The sequence below is a fragment of the Chaetodon auriga genome, chromosome 15, assembly GCF_051107435.1.
Source record: "Chaetodon auriga isolate fChaAug3 chromosome 15, fChaAug3.hap1, whole genome shotgun sequence".
Taxonomy (NCBI): Eukaryota; Metazoa; Chordata; class Actinopteri; order Chaetodontiformes; family Chaetodontidae; genus Chaetodon; species Chaetodon auriga.
This window is the reverse complement of record NC_135088.1, coordinates 12,986,971-13,008,813: the sequence shown is the minus strand read 5'-3', so window position 1 is coordinate 13,008,813 and position 21,843 is coordinate 12,986,971. Positions and strand designations below refer to the sequence as shown.

Here is a 21,843-nt window from a genome sequence, read left to right as displayed (position 1 = left end):
AGAATCAACTGCATGTGTCCGGGTGTTGCACATTTTGGTGCACAACCCTTCTGTGGTATTAGAAATACAGGGGGGAAAAAAAACCACAAACATTTAACTTATGTTATTGACAGTTTTATTAAAAGAGAATAAAGATCTAAGATAGCAGATTGTATACTTTAAAAAAAAAAAATCTGGAATCATCTTCCTTAGTAAAAGACTGACCTAAGGAAAAGATACAAACCACATTAAGGTCACATTCCCTTATTGCCTCCCAGTCCCCCCCCTCTTTCACTGGTAACAGTTGCCCACTATTTACCACTCTCCTTACGTGTTTGGCTCCATCCTGCACCTCCCAGCCCTCCTCCTGGTTTTGAGCCCAGCTTTGCTCTTCTTTTTATAACTTAAAAAGCAAAAATTTGAAGAAAAAAATAATGGCTTGTCACAGTGCCGTCACAAATTGTCTCTGAGGTCCCACACGAAATGGAAAAAAAATAATTTGGATTATTTCAAAGCCAATTTAGTTTAAAAATTTCACTACATTTCCAGTTTGATGGGGTTATCTGGCAAGGGATCCTCTCCTGGTAAAAACGTTCCCATACTCCTGCTCCATGTATCCATCCCGAAGCCTAATCCTAATCCTGATCTGATCCTGAATCCTGATCCGGCTCCGGAATGGGGAGACAATGAGCCCAGTCCAGACCTTCAGAATACCAGCAGAACCAAAGAGAAGGAGGCAAGTTAGAATCACACCTTCAGAAAAAAAATATAATCAATCCCAAAAAAACAAAACAAAAAAAAAACTAGTCATTACTCTGGGTACTAAAATTCATTCAATGAAGGACTCTACGAGGGAGTTCACTTAGAGGAAAAACAAGGGACACGATATATAATCAATCCCAGAAAAGATTTACTTTGGATTCTAAACCCTGAGCCAAAGCAAAAAGGAAAACAACAAAACAAACAAACAAAAAAAAAGCAACATAAGAACTGGGTCGCCACACACAACGTGGTAAACAGAATTTGTTAAAACTGAAAACATTCAACAATGGCACTCCATTGTCAAGTGTACAGTACCATTTAAAAGTTTGGACACGTGTTCTCATTCAGTGTTTTTTTCTTTATTTTTCATAACTCTGTTCTATAGAATAATAATTCTACATTGTACATTAGTACTGAAGACATCTGAACTATGAAAGGAAGCATGTGGAATTATGTAGTACAAAAAAAGCTCAAGTGTTTTTGATTCTTCAGAGTAGCCATTGTTTGCCTTGAGGACAGCTTTGCACGCTGTTCTCTCAGCCCGCGCCCAGACGTAATCACCTGGAATGACTCTCAGTCAACAGGTGTGCCCTGTCCAAAGTTTATCAGTGGAATGTCTTGCTTTTTTAATGTGTTTGAGACCATCAGTTGCGTTTGCAGAGATAGTGTTGGTAAACAGTAAATAGCCCTATTCCGCCACTGCAGTAATCCATATCATGGCAAGAACTGCTATGAGAAATGACAGTCCATCATTAAGGCATGAAAGTCAGTCATTCCAGAAAATGTCGCAAAAGTGTCACAAAAACCATCAAACCCTATGATGAAACTGGCTCTCACGAGGGCCGCCCCAGGAAAGGATTGAACCAAGGAGTGATGGAGTGCTGCATCAGATGACCTGGCCTCCACAAACACACGACGTAAACCCAACAGAAATGGTCTGGAATGAGTTGGGCCGCGAGTGAAGGAAATGCAGCCGACAAGCGCTCAGCATACGTTTCAAGACTGCTGGAAACACTTTCCAGGTGGTACCTTGTGGAGCTGGTTCAGAGGATGCCAACAGTGTTCAAAACTTTCATCAAGAAAAACAGGTGGCTACTTTCAAGGCTCTTTTTTCACCTGCTATATAATTCCACATGTTCTTTAACAGTTTTGATGCCTCAGTGTTAATCTACAATGTAGAAAATAACAAAAATAAAGACAAGCCTTTGACTGAGCAGGTGTGTACTGGTACTATATGTCAAAAAACTGAACAGCCTTATAATGCAGATTTCACAGTTGACAAGGCACAGCCATCATACCATTGGTGCCATATTTGACTCCTCCTCCTGTATATCTTAATATGAACTGTTTCCTCTCTTCCCATCCTATCCTGTTCCTCTGAACTCTACAGAGAGACACACACAAGAAGGTCAAAGGACAGTAGTATATGCTTAAAAAGTAAAATCTTTCCAAACAAAACGTAAAGCACACAAGGGCAATCAGTAGAAGGAAAGAATCGAGAAGGAGCAGAGATGGTCAGCAGAAAAACAATGTTGATGAGAGGGGAAAGGGGACGAATGAGTAAAATAAAATCGGGCTGTGTACACAGACCAAACTCATCTGGTCTGCAAAAAGAAAAAAAAAAAAGTGGGTGAACACACACAGACAGTGTAAACAGGTAACATGTGAGATGATCTGTGGTGAGTATACAGGATTTGTGTGAAGTGAAGATTTCCTCTTCGGCTCTGAGGAACGCTGTTGCTTCAGTTACGGTGAATCTAGGTGCGGGAGCGAGAGCGGGAACGCCGGGGAGAGTAACGGGGAGACCCTTTGCTTCGTTGAGGAGAGTAGCTGCGTGACCTGCTCTTGCTTCGGCTTCGACTACGGCTGCGGCTGCGAGAGCGGGAACGGCCGTAGCTGGGGCTGCGAGGACCGTCCATCTTCACACGAATGTAGGCCGTCTCTCCCTAAACACACACATGCACACATGTGACCAGGAGTCCATTATCGTGCACAAGTTGCTATGTGAGGCTCCAGCAGACAGGAGGAGGATATACCTGCAGCAATAATAAATGTGTCGGGGGACATAGCCATGCTCAAAAACACACTTGTAAATTAAAAGTGCTTTGAGGTGAAGTTGCAGAAGCTACACATGGACCAGTGCTTTGACCCACATCCTTCAATTCCTAATTGGCCGTGTATACATGCGTCTATAACCAAATTGGATATCAACTTAAAGACTTCCTTTTGGGCAGCCATTTCTGTCCTTACTTTACTTTCTAAAGCTTATGACAGTCACTTCATACATCAGCTAAGACTCCCCTGTATGCTTGACAACTCTGAGATGTCATCATTTGGTCTGACTGAGAATCAGTATCAGTATAGCTGGCATGGCATGTAAGAACCACATCAACATGACTTATTGTGAAAACATGTTGATCTACTGTTAAATAAGGACAGAAAAGGCCAGCTATTTTTGCTGTTACTTGAAATCACGTTCAACCATTGGTAGTACCAAAATACATCAATGCATGTTTGGCCAGAAAACTCTGATGAATGAGCCAGTTGTTGAAGATTATTCTTAATATGCCATTATTCTTAATATTGGCCTTGACTTACTGTCATTTTCACCCTTACTTCTGCTTTCTTCATCATTTGAAAAACGTGTCAGTTCCAAAATAAGAGTCCCACAGCCATTCCTTATTAAGTCAGCCTGAGGCTACAACCCTTTACGTACCTCGTGAGAGCGAAACTTGGTGTTATCCAATTTACGGACAGCGTAGGTCATGTCTTCTTTACGTACAAACTCCACCACTCCGGTGCCATCACGGTAGACATCAGCATAACATACATCACCTGCCTCTCGCATGTGATCCTTCAGGTCCTGCCAGCTTCCACTTGGAGGTAGGCCTGACAGAAAAAAGGTGGTGTGAGTCTCATACATTCATCTGTACACTTACAGGTGAACAGGTAAAGCCATAAGCACAACCTGCAGAGGAAGGAACACCCACCTGACACTGTAACCCTGTACTCTGAGCGCCTGGAGGGGGGACCATGCCTTGTCCTTGGGGGTCCCATTCCACCACCGCCGCCGCCGCCGCCACCACCACCTCCCCTTGCACTTCTAGGAAACTCAACACGCAAGCGGTAACCATCATAGTCATACCCATCACGGCCGTAAACAGCATCCTCAGAATCCCTGTGAAATCCAACAGATAAGCACACACATAGCTTTAATAATTAGGAAACCTAGACAGCCAGTTGGTTTATATTGATTGAAACATGCTGCCTCACAATGACTGAAGGATACTGATGAAACCTGGGAGAAAATGCATCTTGCTGAATTAGTGTATGCACTGATGAAATTAATTAGAAGCATGGCAGGATGATTCATACAGTATAGGTTTGTTTAGATGCAAGAAAGAAGGGGGGCAGTGAATACAGACAAGTGCGCGAATTTAATATGCTCAATATGAGCACAAGCCCTCGGCATGACGAACATCCAAAGGCTTGGATTGGCAGCCACTCTGGCATTTCAAGCTTGGCACTGAAAACTGCTGACACATTCAAAAACGACACACATTGCAAACCAAAGTAGCTGCCAGTCCAAGCGCGTTCGTCTCGTCATGCCATCGTTTGCCTTTATTTGTGCCAATGTTGAGCCTTTTAAATTTGCTCACTTTGCTATAGTCAACAGCTCCCTTCAAAAAAAAAAAAGAAAAAAAAAAGTTGCAAATTAATTCTCTGTCTATCGACTAATCGATTACACAACTCTAAATACTAAAGGTTGCACCTGAGGCTTACCACAGAGTGGTCTGCAGGCTGCAGGTGGTGCAGAAAACCTCTGTTGAGTACTGTCCAAGAAACCCATTTGTACTTGGGTGCCAAATTCCTGGGTCTACCCTACTGAACTACATCTACGATACAGTCTACAACAGCCCTTAGTGAGGGGAAAGTAAATATTAAATACACCTCAGTTTGATGCAATAGCACCAGAAACTAACTCACTGCGTCCAGAATGGCCAAGGAAATAAAGCATCATCTCTCTAAAAGAGTAAAACAACAAAACTTTCATTAAGATGTGATTTACTGCAGGCTGTGCCTAACAACGAAAAGCATCACAGTATATGTTCCTATTACTGAGACTGTATGTATTTTGAAACAGCTCTGGGTTCCACAGCAGGGACATGACGCTGAGACATGGCGGAGCACTGCAGCTCACCTCGGATCCTCGAACTGCACGAAGGCAAACGGTGGTCCTCCTCTTCGGTTTTTCAGATCAATATCACGAATGGCTCCGTATTTATAAAACAGGTCTTCAACGTCCCTTGAGCGTATGTCAGGAGGGAGATTTCCAACATATATCCGACAGTCGTTACTCCCTGCTGGCCCTCGAACCACTCCTCCGCCAGACATGTTAGCACTCAACTAGCAAACGTTAGCAGTTACGGAAGTTAGCACGCTTCGGTAGTTCACTATGTATAAGTGTATATACTGGATAAATCGGCGAATTACACGTTAACTATTTTAGCTATAGCCGAATTTGCTGAAATCCTGCAGGATGAGTTTCAGAACAATCAAATTAACAATAGCTAAAAGTTGCAGGCTGCGACTCGACGCCTCCAACAACGCGGTTCTCTTCAGCGACGTGTTGCCTCACAGCCTTTGAAGGAGCGCGCAGCGCCCCCTACTGACCTGGAGTGTGAGCCACAGCCTGCAGGACGTGTGTCGAACTGAGAAATCAATCTTTAGCCTTGGAAACGGCAGTCGATGAAACAAGCTCACCTCAAGTTCCACTTAGGAGCTGTTCTGAAGCTTTCGGTGACATCAAATGATTTTCAGCTGAGGACAAAAATAGACATTTGAGCACCCGCAATTCCATCAGCTGATGAAAACAACGTGATATGATCAAAAACTCCAGAACAGCTGCTAAATACAGCTTGAGGTGAAATTGTTTAGTCAACAGCAGTTCATGTGGTGTTTGCATGCCGCACTGGGTATCAGTCAGTGAGGTGTAGTATACACTCAAATACATCCTGATCCTTACTGACAATATAGTCAGTGCTTTAGTTCTTCTCGCATGACAAGCAATCCAAAAACAACTGCAGTGCAAACTATTCTGCTGATTAAGACAGTGAGATGCAATTGAACACTCTAGAAAAAAGGTATAACGTGGACCTTGTGTCAATATTATTTTGTCACTTTATTTGCAAGGTCAGCAACAAGCTTTCATGCTTAACTTTGACAAAACTGGTGTAACGGGTAAGTGCCAAATTAACATAATGATAGAAAATCAGGTATTCTTATTTTCTTGCAAACCAAAGAATAAAAACACAAGTTACAACTTTAGTCTTTATTTATTAATAACTTAGAATAGAAAGTGGAATTCAAATATAAAACTTGTACACATTTACAACAACTCAAGCTTCCCAGTACACAGTGTCCGACAGCCACAGCACCCATTCACTCCAATCATACAATTACCATAAAACAATAAAAATCATGCAGGACTGATTTGTACCCCACACCCCAATGCTGCAAATAAGCTGTTCTTCATGCCTACCTTTGTACCTAGATGTCAAGGCCACTGTCTATCCACAACATGTTTTTTGTTCAGACTATGTTTTCAACACATCTTCTGTTCAAGTGTGTCTTAGTCGTTCTTGGCTTTATTTTCTCTGCGTCTTTGCCTAGCCTCAGACACAATTTTGAGCAATGACAGCAGAATAGGCACACACATGGGCAGGAAGAGTGGTATGTAGATGGCAAACTTCTGGTCATCAGGAAAGTACAGGAGGTGGAGGAGTGAAGGGTCAAAGAACGCTCTCTCTGATGCCAAGATGGCCTCTTTACTGTACTGCAGAGCAAAGCCCAGGTTCCCGGCCTCCAACTCGGCTACCGCCAGCTGCAGAGACGTGACGGCGCTGGACACCTGAGTGATAACAAGGATCAGGTCGGATATAATTAACAACTTCATTCAGAGCAAGTTTTCCATTCTCCTGTAATTACTGTTTTTCTTTAATGGAGAAAATCCGTTGAAGTCTGACACATATGTGCGCACAAACAGGCAACACAGAAAGCTACTGATTAATGCAGGTGTGCATCTTACCTGTTGAGCAATGTGATCATTGATAACAATGTTTCCTATCTGATCCAGCAGTTGTGCCAGTGAGGTGATGGTGGTGGTTGCTGTTGCAACATTTTCCACACTTCGACTCCACATGAGACGGTCGAGCTCCCAATCAGACAGTCCTGCACTGCTGCACGGTGCCACCAGGAAGCCAGGAGGAGGAGTAGATGTCTGCACACCCAGCAACAGTCTGACAGGAGAAGAGAAGTTACCTTGTGTTTACAGGAAAAGCAATACCCACCAAACTGTAGACATCTACTTACCGAAGTTGTGCAAGGAAGACTCCCATGACTTTGGCCATGTTGATGTTGATGTCAACAGGGAACACGGCCTCTGGTCCATAGAAGCCATTTACATTATAGACCTATTAAAACATGAATAAAGGCAGTTTTTGTTGAACCAGCAGTCAACACAAGAAGAGTGCAAAATCACTGCATAGCTTACAATATATGACACATTCACTTACAATAAACTAGGACTAGACTAGGCTACTGTCGCCCAGTGTTGCCTTTAGATTATCTTACCATAATCCCCCCCCATCGAGGAGAGTGAAACGCATTAGAGAGCACTTCCTGTTTCTTGTGGTCATGAATATGAAGGGGTGAATGGTGGGCGTCTGGGATGTACAGAAGGAAATTCAAAACCGGGTTGGAAGATGCAGCATTTGAGCCTGGAAATCAAATGAAAAGACAAAACAAAAAAACAGATATATACATGTAAATATGCCAGAACAAACCATCATATTTCTATTCATTGTGCATTTTCTTTTACCTAATCTAGCCTCCACAGGGTTGATGACATGTGCGAGGCTGTCAGAGTTGAGTATGTAGGCACTGCGGCTGCTGTCAAAGCGTGGGTTGACACCAAGCATGGTGTAGTACAACGTCTGTAAGGAGAATATGTTTATGAATATACAGCGGCTGAGCATCCTGTCAGCGTGGTGTGGGTGCTGCACATTCACACATTTGCCAAGTACCTGAGAGTCAATGCTAAAGTTAGCCAAAGGGGCCAGTTTTGTAAGCAAAGGTTGGATGTAGGTCTCCACAGCACCCTCTATGTCCCAATGTAGCCGGTGTGACTTTGGGTCTGGGTTCAACAAACTGAATGTTATCTCATATCCTAAAGAGAAGATAAGAATAAACAGAGAACAGAAAGAAAGTGTTAATGTATATAATGACTGGAACAGAAATCAAGTTTGTCCACATCATGGCTGTGCTGAATCAAAGACCAACCTGGGCTGGATTTAAAGGCTCTCATACTGTCAGCAATGCTCTGTTTGTTTCCAGGGCTGAGACGGACTCTGTCGCTGAGGGCAGCGGTAATGTCAGTATGGCTGAAAGACATCACCTGTAGCACCTGCTTGATCCGAGGCTCCAAGTGAGCCAGCAATTGCTCTAGTGTCCTGCCCACTCTCATCTGGGAACCAATACGCAGCAGGGCTGTGCGTCGCTGACCAATATACACGTCCACATCCTGAGAGGCATCAAAATACAGGTCAGTCATTCATAATTCTGTTTGCAAGCTGTGCAGAAGGGACAGTTATTTCATTTCATTTCAGACTAAAAATGCTACCTGGCTTCATTTTAATGAACCCTTTTAACATATGAACACATACACACATGAAAAACTACAGATATAAAGAATAGGAAAGGGTTAAGAGTAGACAAACAATTATCCTTAAAGCTAAAAACAGGAAAAAAAGAGAAAGTCAAAACAGTGGGAGTTTGAACCTCGGGCAGCAGTGAAGATGACTCTGGGATCACATACACAACCAAAGAACCACACGGACTCTCACTGAGCGTGTGCAGAGATAGGTCTGCTTCTACAGAAGAACAAGAGAGAAGAGAGAAATTACTACCTGAGGACTCATTGAGATAACAAAATGTTTGCACGTGATGAGCTGAAGGTCGGATCTGATGAGCAGACATCTCACCTGCAGCAGTGGGCTGGTTCAGCGCGTCCTCCTCCATGATTGTAGCTGTGCGGTACCTTGTCTCATACCTGTACCTCAAAGTTGTGTCCTCTGGAAACAAACGAATGTGAGAAAAGAATTACACCTTGCAGTCGGCACATATTTTGTAGCCATAAGATCACAGACAGTGTTAATAAATCACCATCTACTGGATGTTCCTCATCCTGCGTCTGCATCAGCGGGACCTTCTTCTGCTGTTCTGGTGTCACGGTTCCACGTGCAAACACAACCTCCACATCAGCACTCAGCTGTAGCTAAAAACACAGAAATAAAGAGAGGGACTTTTTTCAAGGGTACACATGCATTACATTTGGAAGATAAAATAGACCAGAAAGATGGGGGAATGCGAGCGAAAGCAAGAAGCACGATCAAACCTGCAGGTTAGCCAACTCTTGTATCTGACTGACAGGCAACCAGGCGCGGTATGTTTCAGTTGTTCGCCACCACAGAGGGACTCCCACGATGATGACCACTGCTGCTATGGACAAAGCAGCAAGCTGGCCACGTCTACGCTCTGAGAGACATACAGAAAGTAAGACAGATGTATTGTGTCAGTCTACATGTATACATACAGTGACTTTGCAATGCTGTTTATACTGTGGTTACAGTCCCTGTATTATCTCTGGTTGTGTTAGGCCATTGTGGGTAAATGCGCAGGACCGATTTTCCATATATTTTTTGAATCCATGTGATGGATACCTTAATTTGTCACTAGATTAAACAAGAACAGAAATTCTTGTGTCATTATTTTACACAAATTGCCAGTCTGTCAATTGAGATGTTGATATTTATATATCACAAAGTCAAATTACACCATGATGGAGGATTTTATCCATGCACTTCAGTGGCCATCATTGATTATATGTTTCCATAAATCTGTTCATTCATTGAAAAGACTGAGCTAGATGCTAGCATTAAGTATTAAGATGCAGACATGTATAGTAGAAAGACAACATTCATTGGTCAACATACAGTAAATGGCTGCAAGACCTGAGTTCGTTTTACAGGGAGAAAAATGCAATGTATGATGAAATAAGGTGTTTCGCTTTACTACGCAGGACCTAAGGAATTCGATGTTGTGGTTAATTGCGGAATAAAAAACAAATAATGGCAATAAAAGACATAGGGTGGCACAGCAGGTGCACAGCAGCTAGGTGTGCTAGCTAACTGTTAGCTGTTAGCTTCGGAGGCTGTTAACATGTAGAAAAAAACATGTAAAACAGCGGCCTCCTGCTCGGGTCGCTACATCTGTTGTAACTACATATTAAAGTCACTACAACAAACTGCTATAAACAACTACAGATGTTTACTTTATGCGTGAAGGAAATGTATATAGAATTCAGTTATGAATCTACTCACCCACTTCCGTGGTGGCCATTTCCGTCAATGAGCTGAGTGGAGTGCGTTTGTTATGATGTCACAGTCGGTCACAGGTCACATGACCAATATTAAAACCAAACATGGCTGTTCATGTCGCTGTAAAAACAGTAATAAGTCGTGATCCGCATACATGCTAGCTATTTGATGAAATCTAACAAAAGTCTGCAATATACGCCTGTTTCTCCATCCCTAAGCATATAAGTGAGTTAGTTTGAGACGCAGTGAGGGACAGATAGGAACCGTCGGCCCACCCAGTGAAAATATTCAACGCACTGAACTTTTGGCAACTACCGCCCCGTGTGGTGGCTTAAATATTAGCCGGCAAAAAAAGATTTCCAATTACCCCCAAAAAGCCCAGATAAACACTTATATTTGTCCATAACGAAATGCCACCTCAGTTAAAGTGTTGTTTATGCATCTAAGAGAACAGAACTATAAGAAGCACCTTAGAATACATGCAATCCAACAACAGCAAAAACTAATAACACCTTCCACAAAGGTGAAGATATATTGCAGGGCTGTAATATTTGTAGACACAGCTGTAATATATTCATGTTTATTGGATTATTGGATGGAAATTGGATGATAGGCCTATTTTACTGCTCTGCACAAACAAAAAGCATTACATCTTTTCTTTTTTTAAATTCATTAAACTTTTTTGTCCAGATCATGGCTGCAAAAGTCCTGTTCACTAATGAAAGCAGGTGCTCATTCACACCTGGAAGCGGCCCAGTATAACCACAGTGGGTTCTGTTGACACTGAGCAGCTTTACAGGAGCAGTATGGAGTTTAGGCATTGCTCAAGGGAACCTCAGAGCTGACATTAAAGGGAAGAAACAGCTCTTTCATTTTTAATTCATTAAACTGATCTCAAGAACATACAACTGACTTCGTGGGCTAACCTTTAAGCCAACTACTGTAAGATTTAGCTGTCTTGTTTTATCCCATATGGCAGCCTTTAAATTGTCTGTATTATAGCAGGTTCCAATCCAGGAATCTGAGGTTTGCTACATTAACATTTACATTTTTATTACAGATCATATCAGTTGTAACTGTATTTTATAACATATAGCAGACAAAAATTAATTATTCAGATTATATCGAGTTACTAGAGAAATAATGTCATTTTCAAACTGTGATCTTTTATTCCTGGTCTCATGTTAGAGTGCTTGAATTCACAAATATACTGCAATTCTGGTTCTAAAGGCAATATTTAGCAAACTGGAAGAAAATTGGCTGGATTAACAGGAAGTGGGGAAAGAGTTAATCTTACAACACTATAGAATGTGACGCAAAAGGGATATTGCATGACTGTTCAAGTGCCAGGAATGAAGAATGAAACATCCTCCACAGAGAAATCATTGGGTCAGACACCGTAAAAACAGCAGCAGTAATGTCACACAAAGAGATCTCTGCTAGTTTTTAATGTTTATTTTATTTTTCTCCACTATTGGACACACCAAGTGCTTCAAGAACAATATTAACATCACAAACATCACAGTATTCCAACACAGCAGTGACTGTTTCCCCTGTCGCTGACCCCACATATTGGTCCAAAGTGTGGGTACTGAAGGAGAAAACATCTCCTCTCTCCGTGGGGTACGCTGGGGGAATCAGGAGGGGGATGACACACAAGCATCACATAATATCGACATCTTCGCACAACTGAATACATTAATTACTGTATGTAATTTAAAGCTAATGTTATTAGAGAATAGACACACAAGATGTTTCTCTGATTAGTGATGATTAGAAGCGTGTGAACAGAAAGGTTAGGACGAATCATTAGGATGAATACTGGTGTGTTGTGGTTTGTTACCGAGTGGCCTACTGACCTCTGCTGGAGCTGTCTAAAGCAGAACCAGCACTTTACACATTTAGACAGTCGCTCGTAAGGTCAACTCAATCTGAAAACTCTTGTCATCTGGTCCCTTAACGGAGATGCTGATGCCACTTATAATCGGTTGGTCCCGCTGTCAGGGAGGATGTTAATATAGTATTTTGATGATGAGCCAACACAGCGTTCTGACAGAAGCGAAACACCGACACACACATGCTGATCTGGCCTGCTTTGGAGTGGATCTGACCTGCTTGAGAGTGACTCAAGATTTACAATGTGGTGACAAAAGGGAGAAAGCACTGGGTGTCGAAACAAGTGCAGTTAAGTAAAGGCTTGAACTGAAAACTGACTCATTATCTGGATATACTGTTAAAATTTTGCAGCCTCTAACTTCCTGTCTCAGAGCCTAATACCTGTTCTACGCACATAAAACAGTTTTCCACTTCAGTCATAAATTGTCTCAAAATGGGTTTGATTTGTCTGATTAAATACAAAAAAACAAGCCTGTTCCCTTTAGTACTGTAGTTTCACATTATGTTTTTAAATATATCTAATAATATAATTTTATTAACTCTGACAACTCTAAAGTACAGTAGACAGCGCAGGCCTGTGAATGATGGAGGAGTGATCGGGGATAGCAGAGCAGATATAAGACTACAATTAGACCACAGCTGAATGTGGTGGTTTGATGTTTAGTAGGCGTGATTAGCCACATAGAGGGACTTTGAAGCAGCGCCAGCATTTCCAGAAGACTGGTACTTGCCGAGTGCAGCCAGACCGTTTGCCTGAAGAAGGGACAAAACAAAAGTTGAATTAACAATACTGCACGAAGGGAGTTTCAGTTTCATTTTGCTCTCGAGGACGTGGCTGACGTCCGTTCACGTTTTGTCTGACCTCAGCACGTTTGATGAACTCCTCGGTGGCGGCCTTCTCGTTGTTCAGCTCTCCTCTCCATGCACCCAGGGCGGAGGCCTGCAGGGCGCGGCCGTAGGAGAAAGTCAGGGCCCAGGGCTTGGCGAGCGGGCAGTTGTTAATGGCATTAAGGTTCACGCTGGCCTCTTCTTCAGACTGGCCACCTGACAAGAATGTCACTCCTGGGACAGAAACAAGCACATACGCATGTTATTTATCTGCTCAAACCTGCTTTCATAGAACATTTAAGCATTTCAGCTCCATGAATGGAAATTATCTGTCTTTCAAGCTAACACACCCTAGAGTCAGAGGTCAGTTAATCACACAAACATGGGGAATTTGTCTATAAGCAAGTATACAATTCAACTTATACAGAAGCGTTTGTTTCAACAAAATCCTTTTGAAAAAAGAAGACCTGTTTTCAAACTTAATGCAACAAACAACATCCCATGTAAAAGTCACTATTTTGCCTGAAATCAATACGAAATTCTATAAGAAATGATGTGGAATTACATAAACCACAATAGTTTACGTAATGGCTTCAGATATCTTAAGGATCCTGCACAAGTAAAATCTGTTTTTCAAATGTGACCTGTGACGGCAGGAGGCACAGTGCGGCGCAGGGCGGTGACGGTAGCCATTGCGATTTCCTCGCTGCTGTACTTGTTAGGGCAGGAGTGTCCAGCTGTGACCATGTTGGGCTTCAGCAGTGTGCCCTCCAGGTAGACATGGTGGTCTGACAGAGCCTTGTACACTGCAGCTAGGACCTAGCAGCAGGAGAGAGACGTATGTATGTCAAAAGACTGTGAGAGCATTGTCACTCGTGTAGTCAAGTATACTCGTTACAGATGTAAACAGCAGCTCGTGTTATGCACTGTGTATATGTTCCTCAGTAAATTCACCTTCTCAGTGACGTACTGGCAACGTTTCAAGTCATGATCTCCATCAGGAAGGATCTCAGGCTCCACAATAGGAACAATACCATTCTAGGAGACATTATAAGGTACACGTTAAAGGCAAACTCTCATATTCTTATAGATATATGATATGATATAATACCCAATAGTGTCCTCTTCAAATCCCAAAATTTGATCAAAAACTGAGGACCACCAACCTGCTGGCAGATGCTAGCATATCGTGCCAGAACATTAGCATTCTCAAAGATGGCCAGCTCAGATGGTGTGGTGTCGCTGATCTTCAGCACACAGCGCCACTTGGCGAAGTCTGCGCCGTCCTTCTTGTACTGTGCGCAGCGCTCAGACAGCCCGTCCAGACCTACACTCCAGCACACACACACAAGCATCCATCATAAACACAGCAGGGGTTTTGTAACGTTTGTGAGGTTGTGAGAGTGTGTTCTTCATGCCTCTTACCCTGAGTGGTGGTCTCTCCATTTGTTCCAGCGAGGGGCACAACACCTTTGTCCACCTGTAAAGATGGGAGCACAAATTGTTTAAAATAAAATTACACTTAAACATCCTTCAAATTCTCAAGTGCACTAATTTTGCTAATATTCAGTGACATTTTTTATATATGATCTAGAGCATTTGATTAAAAAGTCCAGTTAAATTTCAACTAAACAGAACTTTCCAGAACATTCGCCCTGAAGGCTCTTTCACCCAGTTTCTCCTCTCAACCTGATCTGCTGTTATGGGTGGGTCTGTGTGTATCTAAACATGCTGACAGCAAGTCTGTGTTTCCACACACAGTGCAGGAGACTTTCTAGTTTTACCAGCCAAGCAAATGACGACTGTGTTTTTGACTCCTGAACTGAAATACTTCGCTGTAGTATAATATCAACACTGTGTCTGTGGAGACATTCAGAGCCAGAGCAAACAGCCACCAAATAAGGCTGAGCTGAACGGACTCGAGTTTAGGAGACTGATGATGAGGATGAAAATTTTTAGAAAAAGCGGAAAAATCAGCATTTTTGTCTTATTCAATTATGAAACTAATTTAAACTGACTTTAAGGCCAGATGAATGACTGAGTGGTTAACTACAACACTGAGCGCTGTATACCTTGATGCCGACGACAATGCCGCGGTCTTTGATGAGCTTGGCGAAGCAAGTGCCATCGTCTGTGCTCTGGTAGAGGGTTTCGTGGAAGAAGATGACTCCTCCGATACAGCTGTCAATCCGCTGGTCGGCTGTGAAGAGCAGCTGGCGGTAGCGACGCCTGTTCTCCTCTGTGTTCTCAACCCCAATGGGGTTCAAACGTTTCGCCATGCTGCCTGTAGACGACACACACACACACAAAGCTGTTCATGCATGACTCAAATTAAGCTAAACAAGCAATGTAATGCATGAGTGCATAAAATGCAGTTGAACACTATCAACAGAAGTTGATTTGCAATAGAGTAATATTGACCTAAATGATTTGACTCATCAATCTGACTTCACAGTGACTTATTGATATATGTGAATGTATGAGTGAAAGTATAGAAAGTTTGGTGCAAAGCGATGATGAGGGTTCTAAGGATAAACAAAGGACTGATGATTTTATGATACTTGATTGATCATGGTGTAGAACTTCACAGGAGAGATATTAATGACATGACACACGCGTACCGGTGGATTCATCGGCTGCGAGGATGCCCTTTCCTGGAGCTACTATCCTTTCAGCGATGTCCTGCAGCTCCTTCTTCTGCTCAGGAGTCAGTGCGGGGTACTGGTGAGTCATGGTGGCTGAGGAGGGAGAGAGAGAGAGAGAGAGAGAGAGAGAGAGAGAGAGAGAGAGAGAGAGAGAGAGAGAGCGCCATGGAGAGGTCACATTGTTTCACGGTATGGCGACCTGGACGTCTGCCCAGCACTGGCCCCATTTTTTTTGTCTCTCTATTGTGTCCAACATGGCTACCTCGCTGCAGCATGAAGCTCTTCTCAGTGAGGGCAAGAAGATGGGTGAAAATTGCAAAACTCCTCCAAGATGGCACTTAAAGACTAATCCAAGGAGCCAGCTTGTGCGTGAGAGATGTGATGAAACCAATGACTACTGTGTACAGAAGATATGCTCCCTGCTTCAGTAAAATAGGCCATTGTGTGACTGTCATCTAGAAGGCAAATAAAGCTTTATCACTGACACTGATAGCATCTGGGATTGAATATGACTGTGTTAACTCAGAGGAAGGGCATGCTAACATGCACACACACGTTCAAACCAGATTATTTTGTTGCCTATTCCTGTGAATGAGCAGAAGCAGTTACGTAAGCCCTCCCCAACCCAACCCATCTGAAACACTGAGGACAGAGAGAGAGAGCAATTATGTAACAGGGCTCCTATATACTGTGCTGCCAGTCCTCATTATAGCTGCAGGACTGGATGCAGCACGGCTCGTTTCTCTCTCCTCAGCAACACTTCTCCTGTTTTCCGCTAATGTCATTAGATCACTCTTTGTGCACTGCACGTATACTTGGCTTTTAACTCTCAACCTTGACTAAAACAAAGCTTGTTTCCACATTTTTATCACCCCAGCCAGTGGCTTTCAAACCTCCCACTGTGCCCACTGAAGCATGCCACTGCCTTCTGACTAAAAGCTACATCTGCTGTTGGACACGTACAGATTTGTCAATTCCCATTTTCACACATCCCTAAAATGCATCACTCCCGCTAACGCTCGGGAACAAGCTGTGCCTTCCCTTTCTGCTCGACTGCACCAGTTGCCATGCCGCTCCCATAGAGCAAAGTCGTTGGCTATATAGCTTTGTTCAACAAGTACCCCAGCATACATCACAATGATGGATTGGCTATAGATAAACCTGTTTGATGGGCAGAAGCTGCTCCTCTAGTGACAAATACAGAGGTTAGCTCCAGCAAACTGTGTATAGAGGGGTATGCTGCACAGGAAAGAGAGTTTACTATGAATGTTCAGCCACACTGAATGCAAATGATTTAATAGGATAAATACTATTTTATTATATAAAGCACATCAACTGCCTCATGTAACGAGTAAACTCACAGGACAACTGGATTCCCAACTGTGGTAGGACACTGCCTGACATACCCTATATCCTCTGTGTTAATCCTCAGCTTAAACCTATGAGATAACAACCGTTAGAGCGCACACACAGGCCTCTCCATGAAAACAGCGTGCAGCTACCACAACACAAATGTCAAGCACAGCTCAGCGCTCACAGTGAAATTCTACATACGGGTGAAATTAAAGCGGCCAGGCCTGCAGGGTACAAAACGTCCCCTGAGGGGAATAGTTAGCCCAGGAGTATACACTGCATGCAGACCTCTCCTTTGAATAAGAGAGGGTATTTACAGTTGATAAAGGCCAGCAAAAGGGCACAGGCATGATGTGCAGGACTTCAGTATGTTTGTGTGCACACAGCCTTGCTCCACTGTTATCCAGACAAAACTCATGCTCAGCAAATACCTCCTATCTTTTGTGAAGCGCCTGCGTGCTTCAACAATACATTTTCATTGACGTCGGATCCAGTGTGGTTTCTTTTCTGCTGAGAAAAATCATTGCAAAATAATTTGTTGTGAAATCCAAATTTCATGCAATGTTCAGTCAAAGACAAAGGAAAGTTACTGAACATGAGCTTTTTTAAAACTTTCTAAAACAACAGGAAATGCTTCTGATCACATATCTTTTATACTGCCTCGAGCGTGAAAAGAGGACCTTGAAGGACGATGCCCTGCTGTGAGCATGTGACCTGCCTCTGACATATGCTCAGCCTGCAGCACGTTTGGTAGCAAAACACCGTTCAGCACACACACTGTTAAAAACATATATAATTAGGCAATGCATCCGTCTTCTTTCTACACATTTCATCATTTGGTGGGCAACAAAAAATATTTCAGCTGTTTAAAATAGTAATAATATGTAAATGTCTTATTTTTGACACTCACTCTTGTGCACTAGCATTTAACAATCAGTCAGGGTCAAATCCACCATAGAAGAAGCACCTCTACCTCCTCAGACAGTAGTCTCAACACTGTGCCCTTTACTCGGCAGAGGAGAGGTTGCATTTGTCACCACTGGTAATATTGTTGCAGCAACACTGACATGTCAGGTGACTGCCAGGTGTGTGCGCCGTCTGGTTTGACTCACATCCCAATTTGGACTCAGTATCTGTGAGAATAAACTACAGCCTGATTATTTCATGTGAGAATTATAGAAGACACAAAGCAGAAGACAACGCTTTGTCACTGAATTTCCGGTCACAACAGTTATTCTTGTACCCAGGAGACACTAATATTAGTGCTTTCTATTTTAGAATCGGCTGCTTATGTGTCTCCAGGAAATGCTCTCCATACATAGGGAACTTAAGAACATGAAGCTCCAGTTTGTGCCGCACACTCAATAATTAACACCTGCTGCAGGCCCTTGCACCACCACAGATGTGATAAACTAAAATAAGAGGATCTATTGTGGTCAATTGTTAGTGGGAACCACACAGAAGATCCGATCAAGTGACGAGTGAGAGGTTTTCTCCTTTAATCAAACTGGTAAGCTGTCTTCAACAACTAATTGATTGATTGGTTTATCTACTCAGGTAGTCAACGAAGAGAGCTTCATTGCTTCATAGAAAAAAAAAAAAAAACCCTGATTTTTTAAGTCCTGCACACTAAAAACAAGCTATCCTTCATCACAATTAGCCACTTCAAGCTGGCAACAGCTTTGAAAGGCCTGGCACCAAAATGGTCGACTCCATTTTGTTACCAAAATGGAGGATCATTGTCATATTACGTTCATTATTCAGCAAGTCTGATCGCGAGTCAAAGGCCTGAAGGACCAGATGAAACGCGACTGAAGAGGCTTCACACTTCAGCACTAAGCTCTTCTGACATATTTAGTCATTTCAGATGCACAAGCCTGATGTTACTGTATGTAATGATCACATGTTTGAATGAATAGTAAACTTCTGGATGAGTGACAGGTTGGGTTTAAGTCCTGGGTTTCCCACAATGCTTCACAGTGGAGCTACCCCATCTCACCTGAAATAAACAACGATGTTTTCAGGTGAAATAAAGGAAGGAATGTATGTTTCTGCTTGCTCAGGAACACTTCAGCATTAGAAATACTGAAACGCATGCTTCAGGAATCATCTCCCCTGCAAAAATGTCACTTTGACATGATTTGAAGTAGCAACCTTCTGATGCTATTATCTACCACCGGTGACAAGGCTTGTCTTTCAGATAGCGTCGTACAGTGTGCAGAGGTTAGCTTCTGATGAAGGACATCACTCAACCCTTTGAAAACTAGAGCTATTATAACACACTTCACAATGACAGGCAGCATATTTTTAGAGTGGCCACTGAAGAAAACTAGTGTGGAATCCTTCTCATTAAAAAGAGGCTAAACAGGACAAAATGTGCAGAGGATGTGATCGGGAGAGAGCTGAGATTAATGTCTCTCCTCCGTGTCCCCCTGTGATCTTCATTCCAGCCTGTTGCACAGTGGTCAGCTTCAGCAAGACAAACATCATTTCTGCACTGCGACATCAAGATGCAACAGGCAACTCCCTCCTGTGGCGTCATGCAGGACCACTCAAAAACGGGACCACTGTACTGTATGTTAAATAATACTATCATTAAGTATCAGTCAATGCGGTGCACAGCAATCATAATCATCACATTTATACCACTCAGATTAAAGCTATGACACAGCTGATTGCTTCTATAGACTTTAAAACCTCACTTTTGAAAGGACACCATAATGAGTCCAGACTTCACACTGTGTTCTTCATGCTACAACAGTCAATTAATCCTTCTCTGCGAAAACTGATGCCGCATCGGCTCACTTACCTACCCAGCATGCAGCTGGAGATCACAAGTATATAAACATCAAACTCAATCCAGAACATGCACCTACATCTATAGCAGTCATGCTGTAGCTGTTTCTTTTTTTGAAGCATTGCTGCAAGCATTAAACTATAATATAGTGTATCTGAAGCTTGCATACTATAGAGTCTAGTATTCATAAGACTGTAGGAAGGGACTTGATGGGCGGGAAGGTGGGACTCAATGAATCTAACTAAATTCACAGAGAACATTGATTGTTATCTGTGTCATTATGACCACCTAGACGTTTACCCACCTCGATATTTTCTCTACATTGCAAGCTGCATGAGCTTTAAGAAGGCTGCTTCTGCAGGGCAGCACTAGTCAAAGTAAAAAGCTTGCTTGATGCTCTGCGTTTTGTTACCAGACGGGCTGATGGCCTTGGCACTGATGCACGTCTCTGTGTTTGGGCTGTTTCTGTCCTCAGGTCGTGATCCAGCAGTGCTAGCAGGAGCACTGTTTCCCATGCAGCTCTACGACACAAGAGCCTACGGGAGACGTCAAAGCTGCGTGCATTGCAGTTCAGAGAAACGTTGACACAGGTGAAAATGATGATGTTTCACTCTTAAACACAGCTAAAGTCTTTATTTTTTTAATATTTAATTAATACTTTACATACTAACGTGAATAGGCTACGTTTTGGGTTGTCATTGCTCATAGAGAATGGATTCATCGGTGTACATTCATATATAAACCTCCATATGTGTTATTTTATACCCTAGAGCTAAAATGATAATTCAATTAATTAATAAATTGATGCAAAGAAATGACAACCAATCAATCGTGTCAGTTTTTAAACACAAATTTCGCTGCTGCCTGCCTGTCAAATGTGACTTTTTTCTTGGTTTTGTAGGTGGCTACCTGAACACCTTCAGGTTTTAGGCATTTAGCACCCCAAATAATTAATCAGGAGAGTAATAAGAAGATGAATCAACGGTGAATATACTAGTTTGCTGAAGCGCTCAAACACTCTCATTTTGGAGTGCAACTATTATCATCATTCTTTATCTTAATCTATTTATCGTCTGATGTTTAAAATATCAGAAAATAGTGAAAAATACCCTCCTCATCTTCTCAAAGCTAAAGCCAACAGATTTAAATTGCTTTAAAATATACTCATCACAGAAGACCGAAGAAACCTGGCTCTTATTCACATTGAAGAAGATGAAACAAGTTGATTTTGGGGGGATTTATTTGCTTTAAAAAGACTTTTCTGTTGATCTGCCAATTGATTAATAAATCAGTTATTTCAGCTCTACAGCGAACATCAACTTAACCTAAACGTGGTATGTATTCAGTGTTCTGGTGTGTTAAAACGATGAAGTCTGCTGGTACAAACGCACTGATGTGATGTATGAATTACAGTACAGCCCTCCTCCACCCGCCCCTCCTCCATCACATCAGAGGAGGTCTACGTGCTCACGGACAGATACACACTGACAGACACCGACACCACTGCCGACCGGATTACTAACACAATTTACGCAAATTAAACGTGAAAAATACCAGCTTGTGTCGATTTTTTGCTGCAGGCAGACGCACCAAGCTGCTCTCTAGTCCATTTTCATCCTTGAAGGTCACCATTTTTACGCCCTTCCTCTTGCCTCTTTCGTGGATAGGCTGAAATACGCAACTTTAAATAAAAAAAACTAAAACTTTAACGCCTTTCTATCAAAGTACACGACGGCACACGAGCCACAGGTACTAGTTAGTGTTAATTCGTACTAACTAGCTAGGAATATAAAGTTAGCTTTGGCTCGTGTAATTACAGCAGCACCACATCCCCATCATCTTCATCATCTTTAACATCATCTGTCAATGGTCAGTAACACATAAGAGTATCTGAAGTTGCGGTACTGATCGGACCAGGGCTCATTCTTACCTGCTGATGGCTGCTGAGTGCAGAGAAAGAAGGTGAGTGCCGAAGTGAAGATGAGAAGGACTCTCCTGTCTCACTGCTGCAGCGCAACGTGACCCTTTACAAAACCCTCGAGCCGGGGGCGGAGCTCGCGCCTTGCGTCATGTGACGATCGACGCTGATAGCTGACGCGCATGCGCCGGAGAGCATCGCAGTTGAGAGCGTGCAAGCATGATGCTG

The 21,843-nt window shown here is 42.7% G+C and overlaps 2 protein-coding genes and 1 pseudogene across 4 annotated transcripts; all 3 read right to left on the bottom strand.

Moving 5' to 3' along the window:
• Positions 1–92: 92 nt before the first annotated feature.
• LOC143332762 (serine/arginine-rich splicing factor 1-like) lies at positions 93–5,387 on the bottom strand (annotated as a pseudogene). Its single transcript, XR_013078240.1, has 5 exons — positions 4,943–5,387; positions 3,732–3,919; positions 3,458–3,630; positions 2,431–2,687; positions 93–2,125 (listed from the first exon to the last, which is right to left on the bottom strand). The product of XR_013078240.1 is annotated as a serine/arginine-rich splicing factor 1-like (transcript).
• Positions 5,388–6,058: 671 nt separating this feature from the next.
• pigs (phosphatidylinositol glycan anchor biosynthesis, class S) lies at positions 6,059–10,259 on the bottom strand. The gene is made up of 12 exons (XM_076751430.1): positions 10,182–10,259; positions 9,197–9,336; positions 8,965–9,076; positions 8,784–8,873; positions 8,581–8,672; positions 8,083–8,323; positions 7,827–7,969; positions 7,622–7,736; positions 7,375–7,520; positions 7,114–7,214; positions 6,830–7,040; positions 6,059–6,652 (listed from the first exon to the last, which is right to left on the bottom strand). The coding sequence occupies exons 1-12, from the start codon at positions 10,198–10,200 to the stop codon at positions 6,374–6,376; spliced, it is 1,689 nt and encodes a 562-aa protein (XP_076607545.1). The 5' UTR covers positions 10,201–10,259; the 3' UTR covers positions 6,059–6,373.
• Positions 10,260–11,618: 1,359 nt separating this feature from the next.
• aldocb (aldolase C, fructose-bisphosphate, b) lies at positions 11,619–21,790 on the bottom strand. 2 transcript variants are annotated; one of them, XM_076749865.1, is made up of 10 exons: positions 21,628–21,702; positions 20,110–20,251; positions 15,524–15,640; positions 14,975–15,186; positions 14,328–14,382; positions 14,069–14,229; positions 13,857–13,940; positions 13,547–13,721; positions 12,937–13,136; positions 11,619–12,827 (listed from the first exon to the last, which is right to left on the bottom strand). In XM_076749865.1, exons 2-10 carry the CDS (start codon positions 20,210–20,212, stop codon positions 12,735–12,737), a joined length of 1,200 nt encoding a protein of 399 aa, XP_076605980.1. In that variant the 5' UTR covers positions 20,213–20,251; positions 21,628–21,702; the 3' UTR covers positions 11,619–12,734. The 2 variants fall into 2 exon arrangements, with proteins under 2 accessions (XP_076605980.1, XP_076605981.1); XM_076749866.1 differs by lacking the exon at positions 20,110–20,251 and having other exon boundaries at positions 21,628–21,790.
• Positions 21,791–21,843: the final 53 nt, after the last annotated feature.